The sequence below is a fragment of the Sebastes fasciatus genome, chromosome 20, assembly GCF_043250625.1.
Source record: "Sebastes fasciatus isolate fSebFas1 chromosome 20, fSebFas1.pri, whole genome shotgun sequence".
Classification (NCBI taxonomy): domain Eukaryota; kingdom Metazoa; phylum Chordata; class Actinopteri; order Perciformes; family Sebastidae; genus Sebastes; species Sebastes fasciatus.
Window position 1 is genome coordinate 19906081 of NC_133814.1, and position 14190 is coordinate 19920270.

The window sequence follows — 14190 nt, forward strand, 5'->3', positions numbered from 1 at the left end:
AATATCAATACTACTACTACTGCTAGTAGTAGTAATTATAATAAAAACTATATCAATACTACTACTACTACTACTGCTACTACTACAACTACTGCTACTACTGTTGCTACTACTACTTCTACTAATAATAATAATTATAAAAACAATATCAATACTACTACTACTACTACTACTGTTACTACTTCTAATAATAATACACACACTACTACTACGACAACTACTGCTACTACTACCACTTCTACTACTAGTACTACTACTAATAATAATGATAAAAACAATATCAATACTACTACTACTAATAATAATAATAAGAATAAAAACACTACTACTACGAGAACTACTGCTACTACTGCTGCTACTTCTACTACTACTACTACTACTAATAATAATAATAATGATGATAATAATAATACAAACAATATCAATACTACTACTACTATTAGTAGTAGTAATAATAATAATAAAAACAATACTACTACTACTACGACTACTACTACTTCTGCTACTACTATTACTAATACTACAAATAATAATAATAACAATATCAATACTACTACTACTACTGCTGCTACTACTAATAATAATAATAATAAAAATACTACTACTACGACAACTACTGCTGCTCCTACTTCTACTACTACTACTACTAATAATAATAATAATGATGATGATGATAATAATAATGATAATAATAATAATACAAATAATATCAATACTACTACTAGTAGTAGTAGTAGTAATAATACTAATAAAAACAATACTACTACTGCTACTTCTGCTACTACTACTACTACTACTATGAATAATAATATAGACTAATTAATATAAAGTATAGGTAAAATTTGTAAAGGTAACAGTGCGCGCGTGTGTCTGTGTATGTGTGTGTGCGCGCGTGCGCGTCCCCTCTCTCTCTACGTCACCAGTCGTAGGTTTGGTGGTTGGTGGTTGTTTCGGGTTGATCGGACCTCTTTTCTGTTGGCTGCTGTGAGTTCAGCTCTGTCTGGTTGTAAACGGTGTAAACGGAGCTGCTGCTGCTGTGTGTGAATCCTTTACAGGAGGAGGAGAGGAGGAAGAGGAGGGGGGGCTCATTTAACCAACAAAAAAAACACATCTACAACACATCCGGAGTCTCGACGCCTGATCTCACCTTTTTACCTTTTTTACTGTAATTTATTCTACATTTCCTCTGTAGTTTATGGTTCACGTTACCACTCCGGGAGGGCAGAGAGAGAGAAATGGCGGCCAACATGTACCGGGTCGGAGGTATGTAATGTCAGTCAATGTGTTTTAATCAAACTGATCAAACAATCACATCTTTACATCCTCACTGAAAGCATTCATGCGGCTTCTTTATTGTGTTTACTAATGTGCATCCTGTAGTTAAACTGCTCCTACACACTCAGAGATGCTTTAAACTGGAGCAGGAAGGTGATAATTGCTAAATATTTGGGATTCAAAATGGGTCAGGCCTCTGTTCGCTGTCTGTGGCCACAGCAACAGCAGCAGCTAGCATGCTAACTAGCTCACAATGTAAACATATTTCTATATTGTTGGACACCTTTTTTGGGGACATTTGGGGACAGTTTAACCGAAGACAGGCGAATGGACACACTTGGGGACTTCTCGTCTAGACATGTGTGTTGTAAAGGTTGTTAAAATGTTACCACAGGCTGTCTGAGGCTGCCTTTTGTATTTGCCTCTTCTGGCATGCAGCCATTTAGTACGAGTCCTTATTTAGCTAACTGTTAGCATCATTAGCTAACCGTTAGCATCACTGATTAGCATTAGCTCGTTTTACATTAGGAGGAAAGCATGTATTAAGAGAGTCTTGGTAACATTAGACACTAGGTATTGCTCTGTACAGTTCACATATACACTATACTATGTACACTGCCCAGCTGCATTCACAAACTTAATTAATTAATTAGCAAATTGGTTAATCACTTAGCTAGCTTAGCTTGTTAGCTACTAGTGTACTGGAATTCATAATAATTGTCTGCATTCATGGCGTCGCTGTTTGATTTGATTAAACCTTTAATTCACACGTATTTCCAATCTACATTAACGCTGTGATTAAGAGTACATGTTATAGATGCTTGACACATCACTTAAATAAGCATTAAGCATCTTATTATAGTATATTATTGGTGACATATCAATGTTAAGGTATATCAGTTTGTTGTCCATATGGTCACCTTAAGCTGCATTCAAGTGCTCTTTGGAAACTGCAGTTCACAAAACTTTAAAAGCTTGTTTCTTTGTTGTTTTTTGTTCAATTTTACATATATACATATATATACACACATACAGACAGACTAACCATATTAATAATTCAATTATACAATGAAATGTTTAGTCAGAATTTCAAAGAAAGAGAGAGACATGACAGATATGCTCTATACACTGTACATATACTCTATACACTGTCTAACTGCATTCACAATCTTAATTAATTATCTTAAATTGGCTAATCACTTAGCTTGTTTTTAGCAGTGTACTTGAATTCTTAATAATTGTCTGGATTCATTGCGTGGCTGTGTTGTGTTTGATTATAAACCTTTTACACCTTTTATTCACACGTATTTCCAATCTACATTAATACTGTGATTAAGAGTACATGTTATAGATGCTTGACACATCATTTAAATAAGCATTACGCATCTTATTATACTATATTATTGGCAATATATCAATGTATCAATGTATATCAGTTTGTTGTCCATATGGTTCTCCTGCTGCCTTCAAGTGCTCTTTGGAAACGGCAGCTCCCAGAACTTTAAAAGCTTGTTGTTGTTTTTTTATACAATATTTTTATTGAATTTTACATTTATACATATATACACACATACAGACAGACTAACAATATTAATAATTAAATGATTAAATGAAATGTTTATTCAGAATTTCAAAGAAAGAGAGAGACATGAAATTGCATGCATTTCACATATCTAAACAAAGAAAACAAATAAAATGAAAGATAAGACAAAATAAATAAATACCTCAGAGAAGAACAGAGAAAAAAAATATTACACAACAACACACAACAATTTCAACAACAGCACTCAACAGTTTCAATGTGACTATGCCCCTTGAAATCCAAGAAACTCCAACAAAGGTTTCCAAACATTAACTTAAAGCGTGTTGGTTGCATTTTGTCTTTATGAAATGATAACAAAATCTGGTTTGAAAATAGTCTTTTGGAAATTTTGCAGCTACATAGATATAGCTAGTTTTAATTTGTGCAATTGAAAGAGAAGAATATACATGTCAAGGGTTGCAATTTATTCTCTTTAAACAATATGGGGATAAACATATTTTGAATCCAGTATAAGACAACTGTGATATTTATATGCACTGACTGAATGTCGAACCTTGTCAACTCTGAAGTATTTACCTCTTCACTGATATGTGTATGTGCCTAGTGCATAGTAGTTTCAACATTTCAGACAGCACTTGAAGGCAGCATTTGCCATGGACTGAACTTTTCCAAAGTTACTGTATTTTCTGCTCAGGTAGAGTTGAATAAGGCTGGATTTCTGTATCCCTAGACTAGGTGCAGTCATTTTTATGCTGATTATTTTTGATGAGCAGTGGAAAATAAGCAAATATGACTAAAAATATATCCTTGTCAATGTATTTATCTTACAAAATCTTAACGGTGTGGTGACTGTCTCACAGGATGTGAAGACCTTGCAGTACACATATAATTGCCTTTGCTTTGACCTGTTTAATTATTCTTTTGTGGTGCCTTCTCATTACAATTACCCAGTTTATTAATTAGGGCTGGGATGATATACCTATCCCGATTCGATGCTATGGCGATACTTGGATGCCGATTCGATATTACGATTTATTGCAATTTGTAACTTTTTTAACACTAGACCAAGGGAAAAAATTAAATCATACACTACTAGGGACATTTACCTAGGAAAAATGGTAGATTTTCAGCATGTATGTAGTCAGAGATGTCCTGAAGTTAAATATATCAGTCATTGTCAGGCATTATTTTTTTTTTTCTCATTTTCCTCACAAATAAGTGGTATTTTCTTTTTAATTTATAAGGGACACGTAATGTTTTATACTTCTGGTGAATATAATCCAATCAATCTTATTTCCATATATGCATTTGGTGTATACTGTTCCCTTTGTTAACACCCTGTATACTTCTATTAACTTCGCCAAGTCCGTCGCTAGCTCTCCCCATCAGCTTTGTTCTCTTCATACATCCATGATCAGCTCCATCGGGGCCGTTTGGATGCATTTAACACAAATGTCAGTATATGGGTGCTCTACAGTTGTAGCGTCGGCCCATTTGACCACGGAGATGAGAGTGATAGCTGGCTCTTTAGCCATGATGTGTAGCTCTGCTTTTCCTGCCAATGTGTGAAACCCAAAGTGTTTCCATACTTTACTGTATGTGTAGTGTTTACCACTTTGGATTTAAAATGTGAAGGTGCATGTCGTATCCACGTGCCGTTTTCTACTTTTTTGTTTTGGCTGGCTGCGGCCAGCTGCGGTTTGTTTTGGTTGACAGATACGGAACGGATATGACGTTACGTTACTCAGACTACAACATTAAAAGCGGTAACTCCCTTCTACCTCCGCACAGACTCAAATTAAGCAAATATATCGATTCTGGCATTAAAAATCTATTTCAAATCGTGGGGGAATAAAATCATGATACATAGGTGAATCGATTTCCCACATCTTTTTTTTTTTTTTTTTTTACTTGATGTAACAATTGCTGATAGTCATTTTTTTTTTTTTATTACATTTACACAGATATGCTTCTGGTTTTGGCTCCACGGTATTATTGAACTATTAGTTGCTCAATGGCATCAAACTATTAAGCAAGGAATCTCTGTCTGTCTGTCTGTCTGTCTGTCTGTCTGTCTGTCTGTCTGTCTGTCTGTCTGTCTGTCCGTATGTCCTTTGCATATCTCGAGAACTGCTCATCAGATCTACTTCACACTTGGCGGGTGTATTGCTGGGGACCCCAGGAAGGGCTTTATCGAATTTGGTGCAATAACGCGACACTTCGCTTAGTGTATTTCTGAACGCGAGTAACCGCGACTTGGGTGTGTTTTTCAGGGGTGGATTTAGAGTTTTGGGGGACCCAGGCGAATGCCATCTTGCTTTACTTTCCCCCCTCTCTCTAACTGGGAATGCTGGTATTGGCAATTGTAGAAGAAGTAGGCCTACCCAAAGCTATTTTTTCTGAAGTAAAACTATTAACTATTAATAGTAAAACTATTAATTCTGCACAGTGAAAGTCCTGCATTCAAATGTTTACTTCAAGTTAAGAGTGAAAGAGGTATTATCAGCACAATGTTCTTACATTTGCTTAATGTCTGTTCAAGGTGGAGCTTTCAGTTCTAATATGATGCTGGATAGTTTAATGAATAATAATGCATTGTATTTTAATTGTTATATTTTGTGAGTCAAATCTGAATCTGTAACGTAACCAGTAACATCTCTCTGTCAGGTAAATATAGTACTGCAATACTGAGTGCTTTGGGGACCTTTTCTAAGTTGTTTCGGGGTACAATGCGTTTGAATAGTAACATAATTCAATAATTTTCATATCTAAACATCACAAATCTATAGCCGTTGGGGGCCCCAAGCAATTACCTACCTTGCCGAACGGTAAAGTCTGCCCCTGGTGTTTATTTCCGCAAACCAGAGTGTATTTCACCGGTGTTTCTGACCTAGAGTAGCCACAACTTGTGTGTGTGATGCAGCTATGTCATGGCAGGTGTATTGTTGAGGACCCGAGGAAGCTCAGTGTCGAGTTTGAAGTTGTTTGTATGAGCGGTTCTCGAGAAAGATGGAAGCATCAACACCTCGGGCCAAACTTTCAGCCCGTTCTGAACCGGCATGTTTTGAACGGGGACTGCACTTTACTTAAAAAATGACAGAAAACACTACTCTATGTTACTAAACCAGTGTCCTGTTCCTCTGCGTACTTTTTAGTGAGCTGGGAATGGGATAGTGGTTGCAATATGTAGATAAATGTACACTCCCTGGCCACTTTATTAGTGTACACCTATACAATTTAATGCAATCCAATACAACAAATCTGCCACAAATTCTACATTTAGGAAGATTATAATGTTAAGCTTTGTTGACACCGTCAGAGAGGGGTTAATTCATCTGCTTCGAAGGCAAATCCATCGTTACAGTGAAGTGATCAGTGTGTGTTTTCTGTTGCAGATTATGTATTCTTTGAGAACTCCTCCAGTAACCCATACCTGATCCGGCGGATAGAAGAACTCAACAAGGTACTGAAGTGTTTGTGTGTCACTTTTTGTGTGTGTGTTTATGCTGTTTAATGCCTGAGGGTGAATAGCTAGGATTCCTTGCTGTTTACATCCCCACCCCCCATTTTGCAATGTTGTGTGTGTGCAATTTGTGACTAAAAGTGTAATGTGATTGAACCGGACAGGTGTTTCTCATAGGACACACCTATTGGAGTGTGTTGTAATGAACATTTCAGGAGCTCAGATAGCTTTGTACTAAACATCAGCTCACACCAGCTCTGATAATCAACAATGTCTTTTCTGCCGATGTTTGATCATCAATAGTGTTTCCTGTTATTTCCTAGACGTGTGTCACATATGTCAGTTAAGAACAGACCAAAGTAAACTTTTGGTTAAATACGACACAAGCATCTTTAACGGGCGTGTCAGAAAAGCCTTTCCTGTGTTGCATTTGCAAGATAGTCAGATGAATGCATGCCATTATCAGATGGTGTGGGTGGGAAGATTGGTCAGTATCCGCCCAGGAGACAGTGTTGTTATCATAAGTGATAAACGTATAGACAAAATAACATGAACACCCTGCAGCATGATGCAGTGTAACACCTAGGGATGTTAATAATTAACCGTTTAACCGATTAACGCTATCGGTTATAAGTAACGTTGGCAACAAAGACGGGTTTGATGAGTTTTATTTTGTTTCTGTTGAGTTTGAATGAAGTGCGTTTTAAGGTAAAATGACTGATTCTGTCAGTGGAGTGTGGTGGCTTTGAGGAGAGCATAGTAATTGTATGTTTTGTACATTATGAGATTATTAAAATTGTCCAAATCCCTGTTGATTTTATTTATTATATCCGCCCAGTTGTCATGTTATCATCACTGCCGATCGGAGCTGGGGACGATAAATACCTGTGACTACTGCTAAGTCATTTGTGCTGTGAATGAATGCTGATTGTAACCTTTCCCACTGAAGACAGATGCTAGATGTTAGTAGGTCTTTGTTGTTTTTTTTGTCCAGTGGAAAAGGGGCTTCATAATGTTCTTTTCTTGTTGAGGTTGAAAGAGGTTGATGCAACTTGGTGGACATTTTTGTGGCTGTAGTTTATGTTGGTGTTGCACTGTATTGCAATATGTTATGAGGTGTTCCTGTTCACTGTCATTAATCTGCTCTTACTAGGGATGCTCATTTTGAAAACTTTTCTTAACCGATAACCGACCCTCGTTAACCGATTATTCACCGTTAACCGACAAGATTTGTGCCTCACGCCAGCTGCAGTGTATGAGCACAACAAACAACGGAGAACCCAGTTCCCTCGTCCGGGAGCGTTAACTTGGCAGCCACGCTGCTTCGTATAGTGTCGCGGACATGCAGCCACTTTCCCGGTAAAAGTCTACACCGCACATTTAGTTTAGTTTAGCAGGTTATCAGCTGTGTGTCTGCCCAGCGTAACGACACTCTGTCTGCCCGGATTAACGATAGCGATTGCCCGATAAACAGTGTGTGTATTGGTGCTACGTTAGCAGCTCTAGCATTGCCGGAGGCTTCTTACCCGCCGCCGCCGCCGCCACACACACAGTCTGTCAGCGCGACGTCACTTTAACGAGTGTCCGTGTGTGTGCTGGCGGTGAGTGTGAGGTTGTTGGTGGCGTTATAGCTGTGAACGTAGGTGTAGCAGTGTGTGTACAGTTTATTTGTCGGTGAAGGTAGGCTGTTAAGGTGGACCAGCTTTTCTCCTTAAAGTGATGAGCCGCTCAGCTTTTTAATTAATTATAAATATTTCTTTTAACAGTTTTAACCGATAGCGTTAATCGGTTAAAATGCTGAATGTCGGTTAAGGGTTAAACTGTTAATTATGAACATCCCTAGTTCCTGTTCACTGTCATTAATCTGCTCTTACCTACAAGCTCCCTAGAAAAGCAGCAGAAGTTGGAAGCGGTTTTCTCAAACCTCATACCCCCACATCCATTCCCTCTCCATCAGTCAAGGAATTTAATACTGGCTGAGTCTTTAAGCTTGTCGTCCTAATTATCCAGCTAGACAAGTCAATCAATCATCCGATCAAAAGCGGCGTTCCCGCCCTGGTCAGCCTGTCATAGCAGCATAGCTTGACGAGCACACAAAGGAGCCCCAGGTCTCTTGGGAAATTAGAGGTTTTGTGCCAGGAGGTGTTTCCACCGCTTTCAGTCAACCTGGATCCCTCTACTCTCTCTGTTTCAGACGGCCAGTGGGAACGTGGAGGCCAAGGTGGTTTGTTTCTACAGAAGGAGAGACATCTCCCACAGCCTCATCCAGCTCGCAGACAAACATGCAAGTGAGTAGCAACTCCTGTCACACACTTGGACAAACTTGTTGTTCAGGTGTCACGTGTGAATGAAAGTCCCTTTCAAGCAACTCAGTGTAGTAGAAGACAATATCTTCAGAATCTTTATAATATTCAACATCAAACGCAAATGTAGAGCTGAAACAATAACTCGATTATAGGGATGCCAGGCTACCATAAATTTAGTAGTTGATGCCAACACCAGTGAAATTCCACGATGCTCGATACCACGGTAAAAAACAAAGAAAACAATAAATCCCAGATACTTCAACATCCACTTCTTTTTTACCATTTGCATATCGTTTTTTGTTAGGAAGTTAAACAGGTCATAATTCCCTCTCTATTATCTATTTTATATTGCTCTGAAAACATCTTAAATTTGAACACATCATGATGACGTTAAAATTTACCTTCGCCCAATACTCATTTTACTGAATAGAGCCTGAACGCATCATAATGCGATCAATGGAACATCCCATGTTAAAATCAGCAGAGCTAGTTAATGTTAGCTATTAGCAGTCGGTAAGCAGCACAGTCCTGCACGGAGCAGCACCGTTGACAAGCTAACTTAAACTAGCTCTTGTCCTGCCTGAACGCATCATAATGTAACTCAATGGAACCTCCTGTTAACATTAGCTGTTAGCTTCTTGCAGGACCTGGATGCGTAGATAGTGAGTTTACTGCGTCCGAAACACATTTTCTATTGCCGTTACTCTCGAGCCCTGACGGTACCTACGCTACCTGTGGCACTGTAGAAAAACAAGTAAGATTTTCTGCTTTTCTATTGTAAATAGAATATCTTTTGGTTAGTTGATCTATCAAGAAAATAATCTGCAGATTAATCGCTAACGAAATTGATTATTAGTTGCAGCCGTGCTCAAATGTATTCACAATATGAAAAAAGCAGCAAGTTAGTGCTGTCCACAAGCAAAGCAATTCTTAGTCGAGTAACACTCATACGATTTAGTCGACTAATTGATTAGTTGATTTAATCGACAGATCTGTAAAACTGAGTTTCTCCACAAAGTATCACACAAAAGCACCACTTTAAATGTTGTGTTTACCAGAGATGTGCTCATAAGTTTGTCATTCAGCATGAAAAAAGCATAAAAAAGGACTTACCAACTAAAGAAATCTTAGTCGACCAAGACCAAAACGACCGATTAGTCGAATAATCGACAAAGAGGGGGTAGCCCTACAACAAATCCTCATATTTGAGAAGTGAGAATTGGCGAATGTTTGCATCTTTACTTAATAAATGACTAAAATCATGAATCTATTATTAAAATTGTTAATTTTTGAATAGTCTGAAATTGTAGGGTTTTCATTCATATTTACAGCCCGCTTCAGTGAGGGAAAATATCATTATGGGCTTTCTGCTGCATGTCAGTCAGGCACACATTTCCAGCTGCGTTTCCACTTAGCACGTCCTGTGCACATTGTAATATTTACCATCAACATGATTTATTTCTTTTCATGTTGACCACAGCTCCAGAGTGCAACTATTTATAGTATATATCACATTTATTTCTCAATTACTTATTACCGGGAGGAGAGAATTGGAGTGTGGCTGTATGAGGAGAAGAATGTAGGAAAGTAAACGGTTGTTATCACACCAACACCTGTTCCGTGTGGAAATTAAAAGCTCCCCTCTGCCAAAGCAATCGTACAACTTTAAGGAGGCTGAATGAGATAAGGAGTCAGCATCAGGACACCCAGTGAAGAACAGTTTATAAAGTTTACGTGACTGACAATCAGCACTGACAGGAAAGACAGGAATGTATTGTGTTGCTAAGTACTGCTCTCTTTGTGTGGTCAAACTGTTTGTGGAAAACCAGTTTTCCTCATTTGGCAAAGACTCTGTAAACATCAAGCAACCTTAAGTACAAAAATATAAACCGTACAGTATGCAGGGACATATGCACTCATCGCAGCACGGTGCCAATTCCACAAGCTATTTGGAGTCAGTCGTCTACCAGCTGCTCGGCAGAAGAGACAGAAACAACAATAAAATGTAGCACTGCCTGCCACTTAACACTGTAAAAAAAAAAAAAAAAACATAATTTACGGCTCAGATTAGTTCAGGAGGAAAACAAAAGGACAGGCAGAGAATCTGATTTACAGGAATAAAGCGTGCAGAGTTTGTATGAGTCAAAGCTGAAATGTCTGCACTTATTACCAAACTACAAAAAAAAATCTACAAGTTGAGATGCAAAAATATCAATCTGTTGCTCTGAATGTTTAAATTTCAGAAGGGAGCAACAATGTTTTGTTTTTGCAATGGGAGCACCGCATATTTACGCTATGGTAAAAATGCCAGCAGCGCGATGAGGTGCCGAGCGTCTTTTCTGCGCCTAGTGCTGCACGTTTGTCTTATAGTTTTTTAGGTCGCCGAGTGTTGAAAAATGTTCAACTTTGGGTAAAACGCTGCACTCGCCACTGTCACTGTTTTTACAAGGGGTGGGACAAATAGCCTACCACAAATACGTGATCAAATGTGTTTATTATTATGAGTATGTTGTGATCTGAATCTGAGCCGAACAATCGTATTCGCCGATATGTTTCCTCGCCCACAAAATATCTCATGAACCCACATGACCGGCGGGTCCGTCCTCTATCCCTACGTGCTTCAGCCTTCTCCTCATCCAGAGCAAGCCTTTATGTATGGAGCAAGCACCCTACCTTGTGCCGACTGGTGCCGACATGTGTACTTCCGTGGATATTACGTATCATAGCAACCAGATGCAACCAAAGCGTCTCAGCTGAAAAAACACTGCGCCTCCAAAGTGCTCCTAGCTGAGCGTTTTCAGAAGAGAGCCTGCCGTTGTCAACTGGGGAAAAAAAAGCTTTGTTAGACACGGCCCCTTACTGGAGTTATTCTGGAGCCCTGTTTGTCTATCATGCTGATTAATTATTGCAGCCAAATGTCAAACAGCTGAGGGCCAAACACAAGCTCTACAGGTAGCTAATGTGCCAATTTATCTGGAAAAAATAGACACTTTCCAACCTACCCTCATCAGTATCAAGCCATGCAAATAGTTTTGATTTGCCAAGATTATAAGAAGAACATTGCTGCTGCTGCTCCCTCCAAAACACAATAGTAGTGAAAAGAATTGCATTTGTGGCACTCAAAACACCCAAAAATTTGATTTGGGAAAAAAAACGTCTTTTACCATTCGTACCTTACAGTATTTGAATATCTACATTTACTCATCCACTGCTATCTTGCTGTAATGAATTTAGCAACCGGTCACTAACCTCAGTGAGAAATAAGAGATGGACTTCCTGTAATTGCCTTCCAGTGGTTTGCAAGTGGAAAGCTTTCAATTTGAAACAGCAGCAGCAGCAGCAAAAAAAAACAAAAAACCCTTTCGGTTTGCATTAGCTGTGTCTTTACACAGTAATTACAGCTCTAATGTAGAGACGGAGAACAGATCAGGAAACAGCGGGGCTGCTATCTGTTGGATAAAAGTAAGAACAGCAACATGAGACTATGTTACACTAAAATCTGAACAGAGAGACTTTTAAAAAAGGTGAACCAATCAGAGACAGTGCTCAGTTGATTGGGGGGGGTGAGGGGATCAGTGTGCCTCAACTGAGGTGCTTGTCGGACGGCCGTACAGCGTCTGAAATCCATTTGATGTTGGAATATGGGGGGGCTTGTTTCCGAAAGGTTTTATTACTTTCAGAAACCGACAATCAGACGATTGGCCATCTGTGCAGAGGTTAGAAAGTAAGCAGGGTTTGAACTTCTCCCTCAAGCTCTCTTTCTACTTCCGTCACTTTTTCTGTGTGGAAACTAGTTACACACCATGAATGCCCTCATGAAAACACTGTCCAAAAGTGTTCAGTGTTCTTCCCATTTTTCCCCAGATGGCTATGTTGTTGTGTAAATATCTGTGGATTGGAATGATCAGATGAGGATGAAGATGAAAAATGAGAAGGGCCTTCTGTGTGTGCCCTCTTGACTTTACTCATTTACTTGCTTTCTTCTCTTCCGTTTCTCTTCTCATGCACTGAGTCGTTTCAGCTGAACAGCCAATCAGAGTGATTTCTCTCACAGACGAGCTCCGCCGGCAATTCAACATGCTGAATCGGCCGAAAAGTCTCTGACACAGACGCTCACCGACGGCCGACCGTCGGCTTGGTGTGTCAGGGCTTTAAGAGTTTAGCTCTGACAGTGGAAATGCACGCTATACGTTGCAGCTAAGGGGCGGGTAATGCACAAACAGCCACACTGGAAGGCGGGGTGAAAAGCCGGCCGACCTAAAGAGGAGGAGATGTAATATCGTTTAAATATGGGGATAACGGCAAGCATTTTCTCCTGGAAGACATTCATAGGGTTGCACTCGGTTGTTCACCTGAAAAATTACATAAAATAGTCGTGTCAAGAATGAAAAAAAGAGAGCTTGAGAGAGAAGTTGGCTCCTCTCTCACCTACGCACAGCTGGCCAATCACGGTGTGAAGTGGGTGTGAATATCAGGGGTTTCCGGAGCTATTCGGCCATCCGATGGACACCTGAACAGGCATACTGGCAGCTTAAAAGCGTGACATATGGGGACAGAGGAATCTGAGGCTCTGTAGGATTTTCTAACGGGGATGTGAAGCTGCCAAGACTACAGAGTGAAAACAACTGGTGTTATAAGAGATAGTTGCCAATGACCGATGGTTATTTATTTATTATATAAGTATATGCCTTCACTGTGCAACACTGACTTCAAATGTTCATCTGCCGCATGTCATTATGTGCCGACTGGGCTGCAGCTAATCCAGTATTTATGGATGAACACTGTGTTGTTAACATTAAGTTTCTCGTGGCAGTCCTGAGGATAATAGCTTCGGCATCTTTAATGGATGGCAGCAATAGTTTGTGATTGCAAAGCCCTCGAGAGACATTTTACCAGCCTATTGTATTAGATCTGAAGACGGCACAGTTATGAGATGTCATTAAGTGGTGTTTTATGAGATCTCAGAGATAAATGGATGAATTTAGATGAAACCATTTGATAACCTGCTGGTCTGTGATCTGTCACGAGTAAGCAACCGTCATGTTTCTTGTGTCAATTTTCTTCAACTTGCCTCTGTGTCACATGAGTTTATAACATCATCGTTTTCTCTCTCGTGTGCCTTTTTGCAGAGGAGTTGGAAGAAGAGAAGGAGAGCCCGATAGAGACAGACCTAACAGAAAAACAGAAACACCAGCTTCGTCACAGAGAGCTCTTCCTCTCCCGGCAGTATGAGAGTCTACCTGCGACACACATCAGGTACTGGACCCCGCATCTCATCTGCAGGCAGTGCCCATGGATGGTCACTCATCCAGCCATGAACTGACAAATCAAGTGCTGCTCACTTCCTGTATCTGTGTTTTACAATGTGCTTGTTCCCTCTCCCTCTCTCTCTCTCTCTCTCTCTTCCTATCAGGGGGAAGTGCAGTGTCGCATTATTGAATGAGACTGAAGCCGTTCTTTCATACCTTGACAAAGAGGTGAGCCAGAGAAAAGAACCTGACTTTGCTTGTTTCAGACTTTGTCATAGCAGGTTTAGTCGTACTTTATATGCCTTTTCCAGGCTGCTCTCATACACCGTTTGTAGCTATACCTACGACAAGTAA

General features: G+C 39.6%; 1 protein-coding gene across 4 annotated transcripts in view; it reads left to right on the forward strand.

The window, feature by feature from the left end:
• Window positions 1–898: 898 nt before the first annotated feature.
• The window catches only part of mta3 (metastasis associated 1 family, member 3), a 31576-nt gene continuing 18284 nt past the window's right edge, over window positions 899–14190 (forward strand). Inside the window, exons 1-5 of one of the 4 annotated variants that reach the window (XM_074619247.1) lie at window positions 899–1263; window positions 6214–6281; window positions 8476–8569; window positions 13717–13843; window positions 14001–14064. In XM_074619247.1, coding sequence (XP_074475348.1) covers window positions 1236–1263; window positions 6214–6281; window positions 8476–8569; window positions 13717–13843; window positions 14001–14064 — 381 coding nt within the window. In that variant the 5' untranslated portion in view covers window positions 899–1235. The remainder of the gene's footprint in view (window positions 1264–6213; window positions 6282–8475; window positions 8570–13716; window positions 13844–14000; window positions 14065–14190) is intronic. The other 3 variants (XM_074619248.1, XR_012591821.1, XM_074619249.1) reach the window with 3 other exon arrangements.